General features: G+C 42.3%; 1 protein-coding gene across 1 annotated transcript in view; it reads left to right on the top strand.

The window, feature by feature from the left end:
* Positions 1–26596, top strand: part of cspg4 (chondroitin sulfate proteoglycan 4) — a 100104-nt gene that overhangs the window by 40413 nt on the left and 33095 nt on the right. The window contains exons 2-3 of the mRNA XM_055934910.1: positions 18383–18546; positions 19711–23274. Coding sequence (XP_055790885.1) covers positions 18383–18546; positions 19711–23274 — 3728 coding nt within the window. The remainder of the gene's footprint in view (positions 1–18382; positions 18547–19710; positions 23275–26596) is intronic.

Raw genomic sequence — 26596 nt, 5'->3', positions numbered from 1 at the left:
ATGAACAACAGCGTCTAAAAATTGCTCCATGATTGTTATAATCTAAATGCAAATAGGGGAATAAATACTCTACTGTTTTTCCATCGTCTTGCCAGCTCTTTGACACATTGTTCACGTACAATAATGATGTACGAAGTTCCTTTCTCTCTCCCTTTCTGTTCTCTCTCTGTCTGGTCCAATCTGTCTTTTAACAAATCTCTTTCTCTTTCCGCTCTCTATCTGTCTCTGTTTCTCATTCCACTCTCTTAGTGTCTCTCATTTTCTCTCTGTCTCTATGTGCAGTGAGCTCCAAAAGTATTGGGACAGTGACAATTTTATGTTGTTTTGTCTCTGTACTCCTACACTTTGGATTTGAAATGATACAATGACTATGAGGTTAAAGTGCAGACTGTCAGCTTTAATTTGAAAGGTATTTTCATCCATACTGGGAGAACCGTTTAGAAATTACGGAACTTTTTGCACCCTGAAAGGAAGATGTTCTACATTAATGTGGATGCTACCATGATTATGGATTGTCCTGAATGAATCGTGAATAATGATGAGTGAGAAAGTTACACACGCACAAATATCATACACCCCAAAAATGCTAACTTCCCCTGTTATTCTAATTATGAGAGGTTAGTATGTCTTGGGGGTATGATATTTGTAGAACTGTTTAGAGATATATTCTATTATTATTTATAATAAAAGTGACTCCAAAGTTACAAAATACATTATTTACCATTCCTTTCTATTGGGCATAAAATAATCTAAAACACAACCAAAGCAAACAGCAAATGCATCCATGAAGTTTGTAGAGTAACACATGTTATGTACTCATTGCGTGCTAGGAATATGGGACCAAATGCTAAACGTTTGACTACTTTAATACATATACTGCATAAGTGAATTTGTCCTAACACTTTTGGTCCCCTAAAATGGGGGGACTATGTACATAAAGTGCTGTAACCTTTTCTTCAGTACTTTGTTGAAGCACTTTTGGCAGCAATTACAGCCTCAAGTCTTCTTGGGTATGATGCTACAAGCTCGGCACACCTGTATTTGGGGAGTTTCTCCCATTGTTCTCTGCAGATCATCTCAAGCTCTGTTAGGTTGGATGGGGACAGCTATTTTCAGGTCTCTCCAGAGATGTTTCATCTGGTTCAAGTCCAGGCTCTGGCTGGGCCACTCAAGGACATTCAGAGACTTGTCCTGAAGCCACTACTGCGTTGTCTTGACTGTGGGCTTAGGGTCGTTGTCCTGTTGGAAGGTTAACCGTTGCCTCAGTCTGAGGTCCTGAGCGCTCTAGAGCAGGTTTTCATCAAGGATTTCTCTATACTTTGCTCCGTTCTTCTTTCCCTCGATCCTGACTAGTTTCCCAGTCCCTGTCACTGAAAAACATCCCCCCAGTATGATGCTGCCACCACCATGATTCACCGTTGGGATGGTGCCAGGATTTCTCCAGGCTGACGCTTGGCATTCAGGCCAAAGAGTTCAATCTCGGTTTCATCAGACCAGAGAATCTATTTTCTCATGATCTGAGAGTCCTTTAGGTGCCTTTTGGTAAACTCCAAGCTATCTGTCATGTGCCTTTTACCGAGGAGTGCATTTCGTCTGGCCACTCTACCATAAAGGCCTGATTGGTGGAGTGCTGCAGAGATGGTTCTCCCATCTCCATAGAGGAACTCTGGAGCTCTGTCAGAGTGACCATCGGGATCTTGGTCACCTCACTGACCAAGGCCCTTCTCCCCTAATTGCTCAGTTTGGCCGGGCGGTCAGTTGTAAGAAGAGTCTTGGTGGTTCCAGACTAATTCTGTTTAAGAATGATGGAGGATACTGTGTTCTTGGGTACCTTCAATGCTCCAGAAATGTTTTAGTACCCTTCCCCAGAGCTGTGCCTCGACACAATCCTGTCTCGGAATTCTACAGACAATTCTTTCGACCTCATGGCTCGGTTTTTGCTCTGACATGCACTGTTAACTGTGCGACCTTATATAGACAGGTGTGTGCCTTTACAAATCATGTCCAATCAATTGAATTTACCACAGGTGGACGCCAATCAAGTTGGATGATCAATGGAAACAGGATGCACTAGAGCTCAATTTTGAGTCTCATAGCAAAGGGTCTGAATACTTATGTAAATAAGGTATTTCTGTTTTTAAAAAAAATTTGCAAAAAATGTAACTTTGTCATTATGATGTATTGTGTGTAGATTGATGACGAAAATGTGTCATTTAATCCATTTTAGAATAAGGCTGTAACGTAGCAATCATGTGGAAAAAGGGAAGGGGTCTGAATACTTTCCGAATGCACTGTACCTCCTGCCCACTGTGGTGGATGGAGTGGGGTCTAATTTATGATTACTAGGAGGCTGAGAGTCGGAGTTTTCCCCTCGGGGGGACTTCTCACTAAAACAGCACATGTTTAAACCATTAACATGGATGTGGCCATTGGGATGGGAATACGGGTGTTTTGTGGTCCACAACCTCAACAGAAAAAAAAATGGGACTTGAATAATTAAGTGTAACGCAACATTCTTGCCGCATTGGCTTTTAAGTGGGTTGAAAAGTGGGGTTTGAAAGTGGTGGAACAGTTTCCAAATGTGTTGTATGTTTTTTGCGATTTGATGACAATTCTATTCACTGTGCTGTCTCCCATTGAACCTTGAGTCCACCACCAATCAATTCCTGTTGATATATATATATATATATATATATATATATATATATATATATATATATATATATATATATATATGTCTAGACCTCATAATGTGCTAGACCTTTTGAACAATACCATCCTTTGAGCTCAAGTTTAGATTGCATCTTGATTGAGACTGGTCCATAAAGTAATTGCAGAGGCTATTAAGTAACCCACAGTCAATCAACAGTGATTACCGGGTTTCACTGTAAACTTTGTTTTGTAGAGTTTGTGTATCCTATATCGTAACATATTTGGGGGCTCGTCGGGAATGTGGACTATGATTTTACTTCTACTGTATAAATCAAGAGTAGTACAATACAGTATTTCACACTTATTTCATGTTTATCCTGAAAACCTACTTGGATAGATGGAATTGGCCCTCAGGGTTCCACATTTCCCAATATGAAATAATACCTTGGACTTATCTATCTCTGCACAGTTGGTTAGAGAGCGTACCATGGACGGCCATGCCAGAGAGTGAGAATGTGGCTGAGCTGAGAACCTGTTTCGGATTAATCCCCGGTCTGAGTCTCTTAATGACTCCCGACCTACATTTTCCATAGCCAACGATACTATCAATCTTTAAGTTAGACATCCAAAAACTTCCCGAAACAAATTGTCACGGTATAGGAAAGGAAAATGGATGAATAGATGGATGTAAATTCAGAGATGGAAGATTAGACAGGCTTTTAAGTCGTTTTGCAGTGTTCCCTGGTTTTCCTAGCGCCCATGTTTATTTTGGGCTGTGGAGAGTGGTGGTAGGGTGAGGGAGGGAGGTGGAGGGGGGTGAGAGGTGGGGTAGTGTGGGGTGGCTTGCTCCTAATTTCTCCCAAATGAGAGGCAGTCAGTCAGTAAAAACAGGGTGGGGCCCCTGAGTAGAGCGTTGTGGAAATGGTGCTGGGAGTGGCGGGAGAGCACCAGCTAAGGGTGGAGTGACCAGACCAACCAGGAGACTGAATACAATGATTGAGTGGTAGTGGAAAACCTAGCTTTTGGGGGAAAAAGTGAGCAAAGCAAGGAGGAGGTGGAGTGGGCAAGGAGGGCTGGGGGAGGGGTAGCTAGACAGCTTCAGGAATAGCATTTATGGGGAGCTTTAATACAGTGGACTGAGACAGGATAGGGAGGGGTGGACGGTGATTTGGCTTATGGGAAGGATGGGGGAGTGGTGGGGGGGGGGGGGGCAACCTGAGCCCTGCGGGGCCTTCATCTGGTCTGCATTAAGGGGCTAATGTTGTGCTCTGATCTCACACACACACTGACTTACACACCAGGGTTGTAAGCCAGATAGGGAGCAACGCAGCTTTCTGCTTCTGTATCACAGTTTCCCCTCCACAGACTGTACACACAACCAGGCCTGCTTGGCTAGGGGCTCACAGAGAGAGCCCATAGAGAGAGCTCTGATCTGGGCTCTGCCTCAGACTAAGGGACTCTTCACTTTCCCCCTTTCTATACCCCATTCAGCTTATCCATATACCTGATTCACTGCACAGCACACAGCGCACAAAGGAGCCAGTGAAGAGAAATGTCTTTATGAATCAGGTCTCAAATATTGTCCTTTGTTGACATTCAGAGGGTGATTTATGACAGAGATCTGCTACTCGCCGAATTGTTCTCCACTCCATTGAAACGCCAATGTCATGGGGATAATTAGCTGTTGCGTGAATGAAGGCTGCTCTCTAGTGCTCATAACCAGATTCATAACGGTGCAAATGTTAATACTAGTGAATACTGAATTAATTATGTTTTTGAAATGTCAGGAACAGTGGATTAGGTTAAAGCGGCAGGACTACAGACGTGGAGGTAAAGGTGATAGAAACTCTGTATGGAATATTTTACATATGCATATCTGTAAAGGTACACTGGTAGTGGGTATATGGAAAGGAAAAAAGGAAAAATATGAGTATTATACACTTCAATCATCTCTTTCCAATATAGTGACATGAGGCTATGGTTGAACTTTATGCTACTGGTCTCATGCCAGAGTAACTACAGTGTAATAACCTATGTAATAAGCTAGTAAGTACAGTACATTATGGAGTAATTAGTACTTACATTTTCTCTCCATTTTTGTATTTAGCAGTGGTAAATGCCTGTACTGACCTAGCTACATGGTCATTTCCTCCATGCTTATGTCTTTGTACTGTAGTTACCCTGTAACGAAGCCTATGTAATTTCAAGTAATACTTTATTACAGTGCACTTGTCTATTGACTCAAGTGTCCCCAGGCATTGCTGACGCGGTCCACAAAAACGATGAAGGAGTCTTCAGGAGACAGCACCCTGGGGTTTTGATGTCCCTCCTGCAGGTCATACGAGTATAAACAATCCCTTGTTGTTAGTCCCAGTGGGGGGGGCTGGTCAATCATATGATGTCACGGGGGGATTATTTAAACAGAACCCACCCGCAGGGACCTTAGAGGTTGATGGCTTCCGTAGCTCGCCTGGGCCTTACAGAGGCGTCCTTTGTATTGCCTGGCTATAAACCAGGCAGGGCTCAGGCCTGGCACAATGCTCCTGTTGAGGTTTCTGTTTTTGTTCAAATGCTGTTAGGTGAGTGAGATTATCCGTCCAGGCCATTTGTGACGACTGCTATTAGTCTTTCCATTTGGGTGTGATGAACTCTAAACCAAATAGCGAACTTGTTGTCCTGCTTGCTATAATGGAACATATACATACAATACAAGACATACAATTATTTACATACAAGGTAAACAATGTTGGTGATTTCAGACTGAGGTGTCTTTTCGAGGTGTATATGACATCACTTGGTAGATTTGTCCAGTGGGCTATCGCAAATTTAACATGACACTGAAATGCAGCCAAGCTCAAACAAAAAGTATTTTCACTGGCTCTCGTACACATAGGGGATCCTGGTTTTCTAGACATACATTTCACATAAATAATTGCTCAGTGATTTGGTTCCCATGGTAGGGTAGCTACTGGAAACTGTGTGGTCCAAAACTGTACCCCCACCAGGGATGTGCAGTCAGGGTAGTGCAGTGGAAAAGTGTAAGATTATGTTATAGTGCTTGTAAAATTATATTATAATCTTTGTATTGCATTAGAATGGTTGTTTTACTCGACAGAATAGAATCTATTGTGTGTGTGTGTTCCACTGATGAAATTGCCACGACAGTAGGCAGGGTAGACCTGTGATAATCTAATTTTAAAAATCTGTTATGAAAAACCAGATAAAAATTATATAAGAAATAGTCATTCTTTATTGTTATCTAAATGTTTTTTCTTAATGATTCTGGTGTTTTTTTGCTCAAAATCTCAACATTTTCTAAAAAACTGATTCAAAACCTCAGGAAAGGAGCCAGGGTATACATGCCTTCCTTTACATTAATGCAAATCACTGCGTGCACGGCCGTTCCTGACTCCAGTAACTGTTAACGGACAGGGTCAGCATAGGCTTCGCTGCTTTGCCTAGCTTGAAGTACTGTAGCTTCATCAGTTTCATTGAGCCGATTTCATTTTTTGCACATGCGTATTGACTAAACATGTTGTTTGGGTAAACCTGGGATATGCTCTGAAAATGTGTCCGTGTCTACAAAATGTTGCACTCGCACCCTTTGAACTGAACAAAGCTAGCTAGCTAGCAAAACCAACCTGAGAAATGGACATTATACTGCACCTCAAAAATGTTCCAAGTTGGAATAATTGAACAAACCTTTTGGAGGGTTTGAAGAGTGGAACGCCAACTATACTGAAAGTTAAGACCAGACAGAGGCAGCATACAGAACCTTTACAAGACATTACTTTATTCATGACAAGCAACCACTATCTCCGTCACTGCTATCTGTCAAGCAGGCGAACAGTGAATACTGGACTGTAAACTACTGTCATTATCAATTAATACTTTTTACCCAGACTTTTACACATCTTAGACATGTTTTTTTTTGTGGACATAATTGGAATGGGGCTTCTCCCGCCTCTAAATGTAGGCCAGAGCTTTGGCTTCTACATGATGGATGCGACTAAGTACAACGATTCTCCATGCATGGGGGGAACTCGATTCTGCTCTCCAACCAGCTGGCAGCCCTAAAGCAGGGATAGGCAACTCCAGTCCTTGGGGGCTGGAGTGGTGTCACACTTCTTTCCCATCCGTGGCAAACACAGCTAATTAAACGAATTGCATTTGAATTGAAGATCATGATTAGTTGGTTATTGGGAGTCAGATATGTTAGCTGGGGCTGGGGCAAAAGTGTGACACCAACCATAATTTAATTTTGATGAGACACTTTTTTCCAAATTTCCCCTCTTTGTTGGTGAACCAAGCCCAGACAACAGGGACTCTGCACGCAGAGACATGCAAATGGTATCCACTAGTTCATCGGACTCTGGGAAGGAGATAAAGGGCTTCATTGCTAAAATCCCAAAGTATCCTTTAAATCAAAGTTATTCTCCAGTTCAACGTTCCCATGTTTTTTCCCTAATTTCTCTTGTCGAGTTCACAGCTGAACTTACACCACTATATTATGTTTCTCTCTAAGATGGAAGGGTCCTATGTTTTCCCACTCCATGTGTAAGCGCGGTGAGTTTTTACGAAGGGGCAGAACCGTTGTAATTATTCACAGGGAGAAGACCACCGCCTGAGTCATGTCTAATGGCCACCATATTGAATATTTTATTTATCTTTGCCCCGGCGGCTTTGGTGAATCTTGAGGGAACGCGGAGGTAGATGGGAATCTGAAAAGAGGCAAAAATTATGTTGTGCTTGCCTTCACAATGCTTGGGTCCTGTGTGAGAAATAGCTCCTCAATGACTGTAAATGTATGTCCCTGGTATGTCCTGGGTGACATACAGTTGAAATCGGGAAAGTTTACATACACCTTAGCCAAATACATTGAAACTCTGTTTTTCACAATTCCTGACATTTAATCCTAGTAAAAATTCCATGTCTTAGGTCAGTTAGGATCACCACTTTATGTTAAGAATGTGAAATGTCAGAATAATAGTAGAGAGAATGATTTATTTCAGCTTTGATTTCATTCATCACATTCCAAGTGGGTCAGAGGTTTACATACAATCAATTAGTATTTTCAATTAGTAAATTGTTTAACTTGGGTCAAACGTTTCGGGTAGCCTTCCACAAGCTTCCCACAATAAGTTGGGTGAATTTTGGCCCATTCCTCCTGACAAAGCTGGTGTAACTGAGTCAGGTTTGTAGGCCTCCTTGCTCGTACACGCTTTTTCTATATGATTGAGGTCAGTGGCCTCATGATGCCATCTATTTTGGGAAGTGCACCAGTCGCTCCTGCAGCAAAGCACCCCACAACATGATGCTGCCAACCCCATTCTTCACGGTTGGGATGGTGTTCTTCGGCTTGAAAGCCTCCCCCTTTTTCCTCCAAACATAAAGATGGTCATTATGGCCAAGTTCTATTTTTGTTTCATCAGACCAGAGGACATTTCTCCAAAAAGTACAATCTTTGTCCCCGTGTGCACTTGCAAACCGTAATCTGTCTTTTTTATGGCAGTTTTGGAGCAGTGGCTTCTTCCTTGCTGAGCGGCCTTTCAGGTTTTGTCAATATAGGACTCGTTTTATTGTGTACCTGTTTCCTCCAGCATCTTCACAAGGTCCTTTGCTGTTGTTCTGGGATTGATTTGCACTTTTCGCACCAAAGTGCGTTCATCTCTGGGAGACAGAGCGTGTCTCCTTCCTGAGCGGTATGATGGCTGCGTGGTCCCATGGTGTTTATACTTGTGTACTATTGTTTGTACAGATGAACATGGTACCTTTAGGCGTTTGGAAATTGCTCCCAAGGATGAACCAGGTCTTGGCTGATTTCTTTTGATTTTCACATGATGTCAAGAAAAGAGGCACTGAGTTTGAAGGTTGGCCTTGAAATAAATCCACAGGTACACCTCCAATTGATTCAAAGGATGTAAATTAGCCTATCAGACGCTTCTAAAGACATTACATAATTTTCTGGAATTTTCCAAGCTGTTTAAAGGCACAGTCAACTTAGTGTATGTAAACTTCTGACCCACTGGAATTGTGATACAGTGAATTATAAGTGAAATCATCTGTCTGTAAACAATTGTTGGAAAAATGACTTGTGTCATGCACAAAGTAGATGTCCTAACTGACTTGCCAAAACTATAGTTTGTTAACAAGAAATTTGTGGAGTGGTTGAAAAACGAGTTATAATGACTCCAACCTAAGTGTATGTAATCTTCTGACATCAATTGTACATATTTTAAAATAGCAAATGGTTTAAAGCATAAATGTTGATTTATTATAAATATTGATTGAATTTTGAGTCAATATTTTAATTAACATTTTGAAGAAGACACTGAGAATTTGAATACTTCTCATAGGGTAAACTTTGTGAGATTGTAAATAATGTTACACTCCAGATTTTTTGTGCTATGTAAGTTATATCAGAGGTAACATGTACAACATGAACCTTCATCACTGGTATTTATTATGTGAGAATGCGGATGTGAACTCAGGTCTCCTGCTTGTCAAAAACTGCCTTAGTCCACTCAGCCAGTCATCAGGATACAACTGGTGTGATGAACCAACCTTGTTACACTGATGACATGGGGCCCGATTCAGACTTGAGAGTAGACAACATGGACTCAATTATGGACTACAGTCATACATGTTTTTAGTCCACATTAAATCATCTTATATCAAGTCTGAATAGGGCCTAGGGATAATTTTTTGGGGGGCTGAAATTCCACCTTTATTTTTTCATACCTTCATAACAGAAGATTAAAGGCAAAATGTGAACTACAAACATTGTGCTTTTGGACTGTTCAGAATTCCCCCAGTCTGAGGCATAGAGGTGGAGGGTGGGCATTTGTGGGCAGGTGTGCCCTCTAGTAAACTCTACGGTAAAGTATAAAAATAGGTAAGTTTGCGGCGCCTTCCCTGTATTCCAGTCCTTCACGAACTTAGACAGTTGAGGGCACACCAAACACTCAGATGAAACTCTCCAAAGCAATCCAAGAAAGTATGTGTCAATGAAACGTGAAAACACAATGTTATCTCATTGAAGAAGGAAACAGAACAGGAATTCACTCAATAAGAACATTTCTTTTGTGTAGCATTTCGGCTGCTTATGCTAATAGTCTAAGTAAAAGTCCTAACTTTACTGTACTGTGATTCAATTCATCTGAACAACCTTCCATGTCATGTATTGTACCATCATCTGAATATATAGACTCAGGACAGGACATTAGAATAATGGATGACTGACTAGTGACTCGCATTGAGCCCTGGGCTAAAGTTTGTTACAAGTTTTGTATGAGTGCTACTGCTAACATTAGCTGTCATTGTCCATATTGTTTTTCATGAATGTGAAAAATGCCACATTTCTGTTGCTTTAGAGGAATGTGATAAATATCTTAGACATTTACATTTTTGTTGTCATTTGATAATTTGCAAGTAATTTTGTACTCAATACATTTGTCCAGGATAATGAATAATTAGTATTTTCACAAAACTATTTTTTCCTGTGTCCTTCGTTTGAGCATAATAACGTACATTTGACCATTTGTAATTACAGACGAGGAGAAAATAAACACACCATATAAGAGCAGGGAAAATACAATAAGAGATGAGACTCCCATTTACAATATTTGGAAACTCCAGAGGAAGGGATCTAATTGTGCACTAGACAGGATTTGAAACACCATCATAGTGGTTAGGAGCTTAAGAGAGAGGAAACGACCAAAAGAGAAGGCATTTAATTTTGCACTACACAGGACTCGAAACACCATAAAAGTGTTGTCAAGCTTTTCTGGGTTAGGGCTCCCAGTCTCTGGCAATGTGCAGCACAACTCTTAATTATGTGGTGTTACAACACACCATGTCAGAACACCCCAGGATGAATGTTTCAATACACCTTAAATCGGTCCCAATACCCTCACAACCATGTGTTTCAATACTCCAGCAAAGTTAAGGTATCGTCTCCTTTAAGGTGGTGGTGGCAGCTCAGTTGGCACTAGTTTGTCTTACAAAGCACTTCGTTTTTTACTGTGTGTGTTTGGTTCCTTTAAAGAGCAGCTAGCGTGCTGAGTTTTGCATGTGAATAACACTGTAGGTGTTGCAATGAAGTGGTTTAAAAAAAAAACATCTTGGTGAAAAGGGCTCAAATCTTAGATTTGAGAAATAAGTGTAGCCTCGTAACGAAAGAAAACTCTGGGATCCTCCTTTTAACAGTGGCCATCAAAATTGCTTTAAAAGGAGTGTTTTCCCGCGACTGCACATAGAAATGTTGTACAATGACTGGCCATTTATATTTCACTCCCTGTGCGGCACTGAATGCAACAGGCTGAGCAAGAATAGATCAACTATTTAACTATGGGGTTGTCTGATTTTGCTATTGCTTACTCGTGTTGTTGGCTGTGGAAAATGTTCTGTGAACAATTTTTCATTAAATAATTCAAATGACCAAAGTTTGCCGGCCTACCTACCATGATTTGGATCATAGCGAGACCTGGCCCAATTTAACCCCTGTACATTATTGTCATTAAACTTTGAATGGATTCATTCATATCACTGTCATGTTACTTAGAATGGTCTCAGACAGTAAATGTCATCATATCCGTTAGTAGATCTACTCTATCGCGGAATAGCAGCAGCAGCCCATCCCTCATGTAATTTTATCCAGAACATCACCCTGCACTGGCTGGTAGAGTGGGCAGGCACATCCCAGTAAGGAAAACAAATTACCAACATGACCGCTATTCATAGGCAAGTTGACCAGAGTTTTAACACTGCTACGCAAGTAGATGGTTTGTTTGGTGAATCAGTGGCTGCCAGTGGCTGTTGCTATGGAGGAGGGCACACATGGAAAAAAGGTTTCCATGGTGCTCGTACAGATAAACATGCTGATGCGATCTGCATTATGATAGGGACTGTGACACACGTAATCTACAAATAGGACAATAGGCCCACATCAGTATTAATAAAACATCATTTTGTAATAAAGCTCATGTTGAGTGTACAGGGGTATGGTTATGTACACTAAGCCTGCACACCTGTATCTGATCTGGATGGTGTCTTCATGTCTAGAGAATACATGCAAACGTGATCAGAACACTAGAAATGCCATGGAAACGTTTGGGGGAAAGATACCAAATCTCCTTGCCCCCCCAGCAAAAATGTGCCTACATTAAGGCTGTTGTTTAAGTGTGTGTTTCACACTATCTTGAGGTAATAATCTGAGTATAATGCTTGTATGGATGTCAACCCCAACACATATTCATGTCATCGTCACCAATCAACTGCATTGCAGTTAAAAACGAGTTTGACTACCACCACTGATTTCTGCATGCTAGCTACGCTACCAGCGCATACGAACGGGAGTTAGCATTTAGCAGTCACTTCTTCTAAACCTGAAAAGGGACATCTTCTAAATGTTATGCGGCGAAAACATCCAAATATATCCAAACTGGATATTAGTAACCACATTGTGGGTCTGTTACAATAAATAAATCATGACGGATTTAACGAATATCCACTTCGTTAGATCAGATTTGTTGAATGTGTGCCAATCCGGCGTCCTCCTTCTATCCGCCATGGTCTGCATTTCATTGACCTCTTTACTGCATCTATAGTCAGAGGAATCTGACTCATCACCCTGCCAAGTCACAAGGCCAGAAGGAAGCAGTCCAAACAACGCATCGCTTCCTTCCCCTGTGCCCTCTTCCTCATGTGTTTTCCGGACATGTGTTGGGAGCCCGAAAGCAAAAACCCAGCTAACAATTGTAGGGAGAGAAAAAGGTTTTGTAATGTTACCTGTAATGTTACCCTGATGTTTTACTGTCCAGATACATAGATTGTTCCCCCCCTAACTAACAGGTTCGTTAGCAGAAACCTCCTATAACCTCTTTAGCATGTTTTGACATTAGCGTCAGGAGAACATTAATGTCAAACAGACATTACCCAGAATGTAGTTGCCATGTTCTCATAATATCCCATATGAATGTTCGATGCACTTTTCATGGAACGTTGCAAGAACATTAATGTGTCCAGTTTTCTGAGGGTTAGGAGAGTATTTCATCGGCATTACACCAAACGTACACAGAACTCTCAGAATATAACATATTAATGTTTTAGACACATTTCATGGGAATGTTGCAAGAACATTCATGTGTCCAGTTATCTAAGGGTTAATGTTCTAGACATGTTTCATTGGAACGTGGCAAGAACATTCCTGTGTCCGAGGACATTTTAAACATAGGACATTCTGTCATGGTCCCTGGAGGAATTTGTCTACTTCCCGGCTTTTTTCCGGGGACGTCCCTAATGGACGTTGCAATATGGCCTCAAAAAGACAGAAATTATTTCATTACACATCACCCCTTGTAACTATTGTCCATCATTGAACCACTGATCCATTTACAACTCTTTGTCTGTTGGCAAAGTTATGGACATCCACACACAGTGCTTTCAACCTACATATTTGACACAGGATTACATTGTGCATGTTTATTTAACATGTCTCTCTGGGGATTTGAACTCACAACCTATTGGTTCACAGCATTTACAATCTTCCTGCTACGCCAGCACGTCTGTGTCGATGATTGATTTCACTTCGAAGTAAATCTCAGCCCTGTTATTTCTCAGAGTGTTTACAGAGTAACATTAAAACAGAGTAATGTGCCCCAGCATCACTAGACTTTACAGAAAACCCCAAAATTGCTGAAATATGCCAATCAAATCAATGATGAGAGAATAGTGAGATGGTGGCATAGCAGGAAGCTCGGAATGCTGTGAACCAAGAGATTATGCATTCAAATCCCAGGTGAGGACATGTTGTATAATAACTACTGTATAAATGAACATGCACAATGAAATCAAATATGTAAGTTGAAAATGTGTATGTGAAAAGCACTGCTCCTGTGTGAGGGTGTCCCTTGCCAACATACAAAGAGCTGGGAAATGAATCAGTGGTTCACCAATCATACACTGTACTACAGTAACATTTGGTGGTGTATAAAGAAATATTTTGTAGGAGAACGTTTCATCTGGACCATCTGGCAACGTCCTAAGAACATCTTTAGGGACATCCCAGCTGGGACCTACACAAAAATCTCCAGGGGACCATGACAGAACTATGTTTCAAACGTCATTGGACACAGGAATGTTCTTGAAACGTTTCCATGAAATGTGTCTCGAACATTCCATTGAATATTCTGAGAACATGGCAACCGTGTTCTGTGTATGTTTGGAGTGACGTTGATGGAATATTCTCCTAACCCAAAGAAAACTGGACATGTGAATGTTCTTGCAATGTCCCATGTAACGTGTCCAGAACATGATTATCTTATATTCAGACAACATTGCAACCATGTTCTGAGTATGTTTGGTGTGACGTTGATAGACTATTCTTGTAACCCTCAGAAAACTGGACACTGGAACAGTCTTGCAATGTTCCAATGAAACAAGTTTGAAACATTAATATTGAATATTCTGAGAACATGGTATCCACGTTCTGGGTAAGTTCCGTTTTACATTAAGGGAATGGGCTCTTGGACACAGTCCTTGCACTGGAGCTTTCCTATGAAAACGTTAGGTAATGACATAATGAGACTCTTAAGGGAATGTTCTCTAAAGTTGTGGGAACATTTGTTGTTAGCTGGGAAGAGAGCAGGGGTTGAAAGAAGGGGATGAAAGACAAGAGGGAAATTAATTCACTGGTCTGAGGAATAGAAGACACTTTCAGTTTCCTCCGAACACTATAAATACAACCTCAGTCAGTCATCAAATTATAGCCATCTGCATTGGCTGCTGCCCAGGACACTGCCCATGCACAATACAGCAGTGTTAGCTTGGGTGTGGCGGCTAAGGGGGATAAGAGCTGTCTTCAGATCAGTTCTAGTGCATTCCCAGAGGAGCTGTGATGACTCTCACATACTCAGACAGACATGTGAGACCAAACCTCTCAGCTGTTTTACAACTCAGGTCTTCTGTCTACTCTGGTAGAATGTTAACCATAACTCAAACTTAATGATGCTTTACCATGGATCAACAAGGCTAGATTTCACCTAGGCTATACGCTCCCGGGAGGCCATTTCTTTTCAGAGTTAGCACCACACGTTTTACGAATGCTACCCAACTGGTCCTGAACTTCACCTGCAATTTGACAAAGGAAGTTCTCGCATTTTTGTGAAATCAGCATCAGTGTTATTTTTGTGATATTGTCTTGTTTGGCCACAGAGTGACTGTCTCTAGGTTGTGGTCTAGGTTTGTGAATCATACAGAGGTGGAACACCTCTGCTCACTCTGTGAGTGGGCTGATGGTAGTGAGGGCTGTCAGCCAATAAAGGTTGAGAAATGCCTCGAAAAAACAAAGCATGGAACATTAAAACCCCATGCAAACCCTTTAAAAATGGCCAATTTCTTTACACGTGTATTCTATTCACAGCACTCTAGGGGAGGTAGTGAATTCCAGGTACTCTGCTGAGACTAGGACCATTGTATCTCGTTACAAAATGGTGCTTCTTCCCCACAGGCTGGAACAGTGAGCTCAGCACGGACCAGAAAATCCCTCAGCAGAATTGTTTGGCATCACCCTCTACTTCAGTATTTTATCCCCTTTTCTCTGAGAACAATCCAGCTAAAGCTCCAGCTTAAGGACCATGAAGCTCATTGGGATTTGCTTTGTTAATTTAATTGACTTTTAGAGAACAGTTTATTTTTATTTTTGGTTCCAAGCCGCAGGCTCCTGTTCTATTAGCAGACGTCTCGTATTTGGACCATGTCCCCAGAGTTCTCTGAAGCATATACAGCTTGGACACAATCAGAAACGTATAGACATGGCTTCCTGACAATCTTCAGTATTTGCATATAGCCATAATATTTGTCTGCATTTAGGCTCCAGTCTCTTCGGAGGCACGGGGTTCAAATCCCACCGCTGCCACCAATAACAGGTTTCTGCCTTAATTATAATGTTCTTATGCTCATTTTAGAGGGAAAGTAAACTCTCATTAGTGAACATTTTTATCGTTTTTTGCAACTTGCTTATTTTCACTTTGCCATGGTTTGTAAATATAGTACGTATAATATAGTCATCATCTGCTGTGTGTGTTTGTACATGTGATAACAGTTAGAATAATTGTATCGTTCAACATTGGGAGTTGCCTACATTGTGTATCCTTGGCAAGAGAGCAGAACTGTGCTGTGTGCCACTAAAGGTCACTGTGTGCATTTGGCTCTGTACGGGGACAGTTAATCACAACTGTCTTTGTTCATGAAAGAGCAAGCTTTGCACCTTCAAATGCGCACAGTGTGATCACAAAGGCCCTGGGCGAGACGCTAAAAGTTGTGCCGCCTGTCTTATCTTAGTTCTGTATACATGTGTTTGGGGGCTCTCTAATGCAGTATTTTGTTTCCCAATGTTTGTTGCGGATCTGGTTGGAAAGGGATCATTTTCCAGGATGAGAAAGCGCAGGACGAACATACCCTGGTTGCGTTTGGCAGTAGGCCTAAGGCCGTTAATGTTGATAAAACACAGATACTGACTACCACTCAACCATCTAAACACACACACACATTGAATAAGTCATGAAAGCATATTTTTACCTTTTATAGTTACAATAATGAGTCAGAATAACCGCACACGTGCACTTTATACAGCACAAAGTCTTGCAATTAGATCTGTCTCTTGTGGTGGCATTGCGCCTTCTACTCTTGGCAAGAGTGCTCTGCTGCTGACTTGCTGGGTGCTCTGTTAGTCTTTGAGGGACACTGTGCCCTCTTTGGAATGTTCTGGGTGAGATGTAGCGATGTCTGTCTTTTCCTCCCGGCCCCCAGAACATCTGCATTGTCTGTCGTTCGGAACAGTGTCAGAATTCCACTTCGATGAATTCCAGAAAGGCGCTCTGGTTTGACCTATAATCCCCAGAAGGCGAGTGTGCGGCTTGTGGAAAGCCCCCTTCTATGTCTCTTGGCTCTGGCTTTGGAAAACCCTGCCTTGGAAACAGGGCCTTGGAGGTCAAGCTATTGCTATTTAGGAGCACAAGCTATTGGGAAATAATTGGCTTCCTGAGTGGTTTACTGTTGGAGAGGGGCTCCGGAGAGCGTGGTCCAAGGCAGATGGCTGAATTTGCATATAGCTGGAGAGGAGACAGCCAAAAAGCCTGGGAAACCCTACAGCCCATAGTTGGCTCCCAGAAACCCTCTCTAATGATAATGACTGATGTCTCAGTGAGAGAATCCTTTTGAAGTGATGAGAACACCTCTTCAGAGAGCAACAGCTGTACAAGGCCTGATAATGTTTTAGTTAATCCAAAAATAGCTTTTTCATGTTGGTCAGTACAGCAGAGATGCAATGGAACAGAGTTGCAGCTGAACCATGATACAAAGGGACGATAAACTGAAAATTACCAACACCGACATTGCATAGGCCAACGTTGGTGATTTTGCTTCACATGTTTTCTGTAGATTGTTCTAAAAACCATTATCTGGTCAACAGTAATAACCTAAACATTACGTTGATCCCTGCTATGATGGTTCCTGCCTGTCCCTTTTTTGCTGTCGGCTACTGTGTGAGCAGACCACTCTCACTCACCCTCCCCACTATGCGCACAGAGGAGGGAGAGATGCATTCTGAGAAGCTCAAGCATATGACCATTGCTCAAAATGCAATTGCGGGAAAAATACAGTTTTCAAAGCAACTACTGTTGTTCCAGTTACAGAGAGGAGAATCACAGCTTTCTATGAGTATATACTGTATTGCTTACCCACCAATATCGAGTTCATGACAACATTTTACAACCAGAGTAAGCTGTAGTATGGTTTTGATTCGCCCCTGAGCAAGCAGAGTTCGCCATTTACAGTGAATGGGCCTACATCAAGTAGCCTAGTCCTAGCTCTGGAAAGTTTTTCAAAGACATTAGAATACATTTACTGATAGATTAATCAATTAGCCTACATGGCTATATAGCAACAATATCATATTGTAATGACCACGATAGATCATAAATGAGAGAACGTCCACTACAGTTCTCGAGTTCTTGAATTGACGGCTTACTGACTCCAAACTCACAGGTTACTGTTTGGCTGTAGCCTACTCCAAATAAGTCAGATAAAACGATTACAGCTACTCAACTCACTGTCGGGACAAGAAAAAGAGAGAGAACAATGACAGCATGGCATATAACAGACGTCTCAACTAACCTGAATTCAACGTGAAATCACCCCCAAAAAGTTGGGTGAAATTCTCTTACGTTGATTACTTATTTCAAATCAAATAAGTTTTCCACGTCGATTCAATATAATCACATAGAATGTTTTTGTTGATATGATGTGGAAACAACGTTGAATCAACCGGTTTTTGCCCAGTGGGAGGCTACCATCTCAGTTGTCTTAGTTTGCAATGGAAAAAAATGTCTAGAGCCCTGCCGCTAATGTAAATGAACTGTCCATAAAAAAGTAAAAAATGTATTTGTTGTTATCCAGCAAAATAGTTACATGTACCAACATATGACTTATTGTCCATATCGCCCAGCTCTATGAAAGGGTATCAAGCTAATTTTCTGTTGATTTCCCTATGCCATTTGGTACCAAGACTCCCCACACCACACATTTGTCGATAAAATTGGCAACTATATGAATTAATAAGTGACTGTATACTTAACAAAAATACACCTAACCATATTTATTGACTGTTCAAAGAATACTGTATGTCAGAATTTTTTTTTTCTTTAACGCTCCTCATTTTTTGTCTCCCCAGCATCCTACTTTGGGGACAGTTTCTGCAAGATAACTTCGATCCAAGATGTCTCCTCCTTTCACCTGTCGCTGCAGTTCAAGACCAGCCGACGAAGTGGACTCCTCCTCCTGGCTGCAGGGATGCAGGACTACCTATTCCTGGAACTCCAGAATGGGAAATTACAGGTTAGTATCAACACCTGTCTTGTAGGAAATAGGATTCTATTTGCAATGTACTATCAGACCGGCTTAACCCAAGGCAACCTAGCAAGCTGTTGCAAAGTGTATTTTACACAAGCTTTATGATGTTATTAAACCACCCAGAAATGTACAAGGCATGGTTATTTAGGTGGATGACTGATTGTGAATCCTAGATGGCAAACATGTTTTGTCAGCTGGTTCACAATATTCCAGTTTATAGTTCTATCCAGGGTTGGAATTGGAAAAAGTCACTCTGGGGACTGACCATGTCAAATCCTAGAAATTCAAATTAAACACCGTTTTACAAAAATGCTTTCACTTTGGGGACTCGGTTCCTACCCATTCCCCCGCCCCCCATTTCCACCTCTGGTTTAATCCTGTGGAGATGAGGCACTAAAAGTATTAGAAAAAGGACACCTGTCTTAAAACTTCCTATGCATGTCCTATATTGTAATTGAAAGACTGACAACAGCATCTGTGATGTCACTTTCCTCTTTCCAAACCAGCAATGCACTTCAACCTAATACATTTAAAGATTATAACAGAAGTGAAAGCAGGCTGGTGGTGTGTGCTCATTAAAGAAGCATGTATGTGACAGTTTCAATTAGATGGTACTCTGAAATCATTCGACACTGCTTTACTGGTTGTCACTTTAAATGGGTTTCCTGACATTTTAATTCCATAATGAATTTCTTGGCAGAGTCTGTGAGGAACTGAATTAGCATCAGATGTGCTGTCATAAACAATCCCTAAATTGTGTACAATAAAGAAGGTATATTGTTTTTAGAGGTCTGGTGCGTTTGCTATTAGTAAAGTTTGAATATGATAAAATCACAAGAAAGCTATGATGCTGCTCACACAATTCTTAAATTCTTAAAATGCTTTCCCTGTTCTCCTCTGATCCATAAGAAGCCGTTTGTAAGGACAAGATAGGTGAAAGAGGTATGCCCCCCAAAAGACAATCACAAGTCTATGCTAGATTGATTCCTCTTTGATATCATCTTTCAAATCCTTTTAGATAATCGGTCATGGAAAGAAAGGCTATGACGAAGGAATCCTTTCACGAATATAATGACAGTCCAAAAAACATACAATTATTGAGCTTCATAAAATAGCAAAAACACTTCTCTTCTCTCTTTTTTCACATAGGTGCGAATGAACCTTGGGGCCGGTGAGCTGGTGCTGTCATCATCTCTGGGGCTACAACTGAACAACCTCCTGGAGCACAAGGTGTCTATCACGATGCAGGAGGCCAAACTGACCATGCTGATCGATGACCTCTTTTCCACTTTCATCTCTGTGCCTGAAACCCAGGAGGACCTCAACATTGACATGGGGGTTTACATGGGGGGCACCGGAGACTTAGACGCCCCATATCTCAGCAATGCCATACCTCCATTCCGCGGTTGCATGACCAATGTCAAGTTGGAGTCCCATCAGTTTGATATTCTCGACTCCGAGCCCATTAACTGCCATGATACAAAGCAGTCCTGTAGCAGTGAGTTTGAGGTTGGTGATGGAGAGGCGACCAGCTTTATCAGCCCAGACTCATTTGTGTCCTTCCCTACTTGGAGCGGGGCTAGTGGTAGTGAAAGGACCTTGGAGTTTCTCATGAAGACCACCATCGAGGATGCCCTACTCACCTTCCACCCTGGACGAGAGTCAGACTTTATAGCTGTTGGCGTTGTGGGCGGTTACCTAAAAGGTGTGGTGGACCTTGGGAGTGGTATGGTGGTACTGGACAACCCCAGAGTACAGCTAGATGATGATCAGTGGCATAGGATCAGAGTCACTGTCGATGGGAGTGTGTTTGAGATTAACGTGGACAGCCAGCTTGCCTCTATCCCTCTAAGGGGCTCAGAGCGATTGGATCTAGTTGGCAATCTGTATATGGGGGGGATCCAGGGCAAGATGAAGGATGTGTTTCGTGATAGTAGCTTGTCTCGTATGGAGGTGGAATTAACCTCTGAGTCTTTTATCGGATGCATGGGAGAAATCAAAGTGAACCAGAAGGACAGAAGCCTGCAGGACGCGTTGGTCACCAAAGACGTCCATGTGAAATGCGAGGGAGAGGACTATGACTACTCAAGTTACTACGATTTGGAGGCAACCACAACTACGGCTCCTGTTCGGATCCGATATGTCGACGCTGACCCTAATGAAAGACATTGCTACCCAACTGACGACACACCAGAGGCCTTCCGGAACATTACAAAACTTATTGAAGTCAACCCTTTGCTTGTGCCCGAGGGTGGGGAAGCTTTTCTCGATGTTAACAACCTTAGCCCTACATTTGACCTAAACACTGTGGGAATCCGCCAATCCCAGATCATCTTCACTCTACAAAGTGACCCTTGGTACGGACTCGTAGACATGAACATCAATACCAGACGTACCAAAAAGTTTACACTCCTGGATGTGGTCAACAAGAAAATCAAGTATCTCCACGACGGCAATGAAAAGTATGGCGATCAGATCCAGTTGGAGGTGGTTGCCCATAGTAACAGTTACCTTCCAGGATGTCTTAAAAAAACCCACCAGTACATTCTCCCAGTGGAGATCATACCTGTCAATGACACACCACAGCTAGACGGAGGAGACATTTCCATCACAGAAAATGGTCGCACTCGCTTAAATCCCAACCTTATCAAGATTGTGGATTCGGACACTCGCTGTGATGAATTGATTGTCACCGTGACCTCAGAACCTCCCAGAGGGGTTGGCTACTTAGAAAATGACCAGCAACCAGGAAGAAGTATCAAAGAGTTCACATGCAGACAGTTGAAAGACGGCAATATATATTTTGTCCACAGAACTGGGAGCGGTGGGATAACTTTACAGGTATCTGACGGACAATCCATAAGTCATTCGACCACTTTTAAACTGTCCATTACACAGCCCCAAATGAGCCTTGTGACCAATACTGGCCTTCTGTTGTCTCAGGGAAGCAACTCTTCCATTGGGATCCAGAACCTGGCCGTCATTGCCACCCCTCGTAATGGAGATATTGTGTTTAATGTCACACAGGCTCTGAGATATGGTGAATTGCATGTTCTCACTAGCAATGGTTTGCCCAAACAGGTGACATCTTTTCACCAGTCAGATTTGGAGCAAGATCGCTTGAGATATGTTAGCACAGACTCAAGTGACCTGGAGGACATTGTGTCAGATCATTTTCAATTTGATGTCCATCTTGGACAGTTTTCCCTATGGAACAATACTTTTTTAATCAAGATCACACCCTCCCAGGTTAAAATGGCCCAAGTAGTTCCCCTTGAGATTGAAGGCAAGGTAGAGCAAAAGGCAATAAAACAAACTGCACTTGAAGCAGAAGTGAAGGGGAAAAGTGTAGCCCCAGAAACTATAAGATACATCCTTCTGAAGGCCCCCACACTGGGTACTCTTCAAATGATCGGCAGGAAGCTAGTTGAAGGAGACAGTTTCACCCAACAGGACCTCTGGAATGCCCAGGTTAGCTATAGAGTCCAGGTGCAAAGGACGGTGGCTAATGAGGACCAGTTCCAGTTCAGAGTCTTTGCAGAGAATCAGTACTCCCCTATATACACCTACCCAATCAAGATCCAGGCTGATTCAGACGCCACTGTTTTGACTAATGAGAGACTAATTGTCTTGGAGGGTGGAGAGAATATTCTGAACAAAGACTATCTATGGGTTCAGACATCCATCTCGACAAACTTTGTTTACAGGGTGACACAAGACCCCAAGTATGGCCGTCTCATCAGGGAGTCCCCATCTGGACAGCCCAGGTTCGACGGGGCCATTAGAATGTTCAGCAATGAGGATCTGAATCTAGATAGGCTGATCTACCAACATGATGGCTCAGAGTCTAGCGATGATGAGTTCTCTTTCCTGGTATTTGAGCAAGCAGCAGGAAGTGAAAACATCAGAATCGATGGTCAAGAGTCTTTGAGCAGCATGTTTAGAATATCTATTCAGTCCAAGAACGACCACGTGCCTCTTAGAGTGGTTGATAAAACCTTTAACGTGGTGCGAAATGGACAACGTTTGCTGACCACAGAAGATATCCTCTTCAGGGACGATGACTCAGGGTTCAATGATACCCAGTTGGTCTTTGTTCGCACAGGCATTCTCTCAGGAAATATTGTCTCCCCATCAGACCCCTCGCAGCCCCTCTTTCGTTTCACTCAAGCGGACGTGAAAGACCAGAATGTTCTATTTGTGCACCATGGGGCAGACCGTGAGCGCTTCCAGCTCCAGGTTTCTGATGGCCTGCATAAGACCACAGCCCTGCTGCAGATCCAGGCTGGTGAGGCCTACCTCCGTGTGGTGAACAACACTATGGTTGTCATGGACCATGGAAGCACAAAGACGCTCAACACCAGTCTGTTGAGTGCAGAGTCCAACATGGACATAAGAGACGCCAGTGACATTAGGTACCAAGTGACATCACCCCCTAGTGATGGGAAGATCATCGTGAGTGGGATTGAGGCCTCTTGGTTCACACAGGAGGATCTGAAAAAGGGTGTGGTGTCCTACGAGCATAACGACCAGAGTCTGAGCTCCAAGGACTCGTTTGGCTTCACTGTGGAAGCGAAAGGATTTTCTGAGGAGGGCACATTCAGAATTAAGATCTTCAAGCAAGGCTATCTGTCAGAGCCTGAGGTCATCACCAATGAGATCATCATCTCCTATGAGGGAGAGCACACCGTGATTAACCAGGATCATCTTAAGGTATGTTTACATTATATTCCCCTCTATGTTTACCAATCCTTGACTTCCACCTTTGCCTACTGTTTGTTCTTGAATCTATTACAATACCGCCAACTGATTGACTTAGTAGACTGTAATTGTCCTTATGAAGCAGTCATTAGAGTTGCAAGTACCCAAGCATGCACCCTCAACAGAATGTACACTTTATGGCTGCACGATCTGGATAAAATATCAAATTGCGATTTTGGGGGGGGGGGGGGATATTGCAATTGCGATTATGAATTGCGATTGTCGAAGCACTTGGGTGAAAACGTCAGACTTAGTTAAAACAAGAGTCAGGGTAGAGAACATCACTTCTAAAATTAGATCATATGAATGACTTCATACTGTGCTAACTGAATACAAAACCAAATGAAACAAATATTTTCCAACATTGTTATAGGCTACATATGATAATAGATAGTACTATTACACCAACATATTAACAAACGTTTTTACCATGATCATCAAAATATAGTGTGCATTTATTAATAAATTAATGAATAACATTATAAGTTCCCATTTTACCATTATGAGTTCCTAAATAACCTTATAAGTCCATTATTTCTTCAGGCAGCCATAGCCGGCAGATGGAATAGGAAACTTATGATTGTGCAATTATGTATAAGTAGACTCAAATTGTAAGCCTTAAAAACGTGTAACGTGTAGCCTGCCAATTGCAAGGTGCAGCCTGTGTCCAAAACATTGGAGTCTGGTTGTCACGTCCTGACCATAGTAAGCCTGCATTTTCTATGGTAGAGTAGGTCAGGGCGTGACTAGGGGTTTTAGTCTAGTTTATTATTTCTATGTGGGGTTCTAGGTTTAATTTTCTATGTTGGGGTTTGTGTATGATTCCCAATTAGAGGCAGCTGGTAATTGTTGTCTAACTTAAGTTGCATTTTTCCACCCGTGGGTTATGGGATATTGTTTGAATGTATGGGTTTGGAGTTAGTGCACATAGCATATCTGTAGTCACGGTTCGTTGTTAGTTTATTGTTTTTGTTTTTGTTGTTGCTTGGTTTCACTTTCATTAAAATATGTGGAACTCAACATACGCTGCACCTTGGTCCAACCATTATTACGAACAACGTGACAGAATATCCCATCAACAAAGGACCAGGCAGCGTGCCAAGGAGGAGGAAGTATCCTGGACTTGGGAAGAGATCCTGGATGGGAAGGGATCCTGGACTTGGGGGGAAATCCTGTCAGGACAGGATCGCCTTCCTTGGCGGGAGTCACCTAGGAGCATGAGAGGACAGTGACAACGTCGGGGAGGAAGGCCACAGAAACCCCAAGAGAATTTTTTTTTGGGGGGGGGGGCCACATGGAGCAGTCAGCGGAGCCGAGGAGTGAACCGGAGCCAGTCTGGGAGAAGAGGGAGAATTTTGAGGAGAGAGAAATGGGAGAGTTGTTGAGTTGGTGGACGACGCACGCCATTTGCCCTAAGGAAGGTGTTGTCAGTTTAGTGCCACCTGATTCAGATCTCCGTACTCGTCCTGAGAAGTGTGTTAAAGTTCCAGTACAATTGATGCTGGCTATACGCACCAGGTCTCCAATGCGTCTTCACAGCCCAGTACGTCATGTGCCAGCTCCTCGCACTTGCCGTGCGAAGTGTGTTAACGTTCCGGTACAATGTGTACCGGTTCTACGCACCATGTCTCCAGTGCGCCTTCACAGCCCGGTACGTCCTGTGCCTGAAAACGATAAACAGCTGCCTCTGATTGGGAACCATATCAGGCCAACATAGAATTATAATTCCCCTAGATAACCCAACCTAGTCATTGTCACGCCCCAACCACCATAGAGAATAAACAGCTCTCTATGGTCAGGGCGTGACAGTACCCCCCCCGCCCCAAAGGTACGGACTCCGACCACAAAACCTGACTCAATAGGGCAGGGGCCGGGTGAGCATGTACCGTCGGGGGGTACAGCTTTTCTGACCCCCCTGTGGTCGGAGCTTTTCTAGATAGCAGCTTTTCTGACTTTTTACATTGCACTCTTTGAGAGAGGTAGTTAGCAAACCAGGCCAAAGACCCCTCAGAGACACCAATACTCTTTAGCCGGCCCACAAGAATGGAATGGTCTACCCTATAAAAAGCTTTGGCCAAGTCAATAAAAATAGCAGCACAACATTACTTAGAATCAAGGGCAATGGTGACATCATTGACGACCTTTAAGGTTGCAGTGACACATCCATAACCTGAGTGGAAACCAGATTGCATATCAAAGAGAATACTATAGACATCAAGAAAGCCAGTCAGTTGATTATTGACACGTTTTTCCAACACTTTTGATAAACAGGGCAAAATAGAAATAGGCCTGTAACAGTTAGGATCAGCTTGATCTCCCCCTTTAAATAAAGGACGGACCGTGGCTGCCTTCCCAGCAATGGGAACTTCCCCAGAAAGGAGAGACAGTTTAACCTGTCTAGCCCCGGGGTGCCGCTAGCGGCACCCCCCCCCCACCCCCACTGAAAAGGCAGAGCCGCGAAATTCAAAAAATATATATTTTTAAAATATTTAACTTTCACACATTAAAGTCCAATACAGCTAATGAAAGACACAGATCTTGTGAATCCAGCCAACATGTCAACAAGATTTTTAAAATGTTTTACAGGGAAGACACAATATGTAAAGATGTAAATCTATTAGCTAAAGACATTAGCATAATCCACCATCTTTTCTTTGTCCACCAACACCAGTAGCTATCACCAATTCGGCTAAACTAAAGATATTGATAGCCACTAACCAAGAAAAAACCTCCTCAGATGACAGTCTGATAACATATTTATGGTATAGGATAGGTTTTGTTAGAAAAATGTGCATATTTCAGGTTGATGTCATAGTTTAAAATTGCACCCACCGTCACAAATGGACTAGAATAATTACAATGAGCAACGTGTTTACCTAACTACTAATCATCAAACATTTCGTAAAAATACACAGCATACACTAATCGAAAGACACAGATCCTGTGAATACAGACAATATTTCAGATTTTCTAAGTGTCTTACAGCGAAAACACAATAAATCGTTATATTAGCATAGCACATGTGCAAACATTACACCAGCATTGATTCTAGCCAAAGAGAGCGATAACGTAAACATCGCCAAAATATATTATTTTTTTCACTAACCTTCTCAGAATTCTTCAGATGACACTCCTGTAACATCACATTACAACATACATATACAGTTTGTTCGAAAATGTGCATATTTAGCCATCAAAATCATGGTTAGACAATGAGAAAAGTAGCCCAGCTGGTCAGAAAATGTCCTGCGCCACATTAGACAGTGATCTAGTC

This window comes from Salvelinus fontinalis, chromosome 9 (genome assembly GCF_029448725.1).
Source record: "Salvelinus fontinalis isolate EN_2023a chromosome 9, ASM2944872v1, whole genome shotgun sequence".
NCBI classification, from domain to species: domain Eukaryota; kingdom Metazoa; phylum Chordata; class Actinopteri; order Salmoniformes; family Salmonidae; genus Salvelinus; species Salvelinus fontinalis.
The sequence above is the reverse complement of the archived record's forward strand: the minus strand, read 5'-3'. Positions and strand labels throughout refer to the sequence as shown.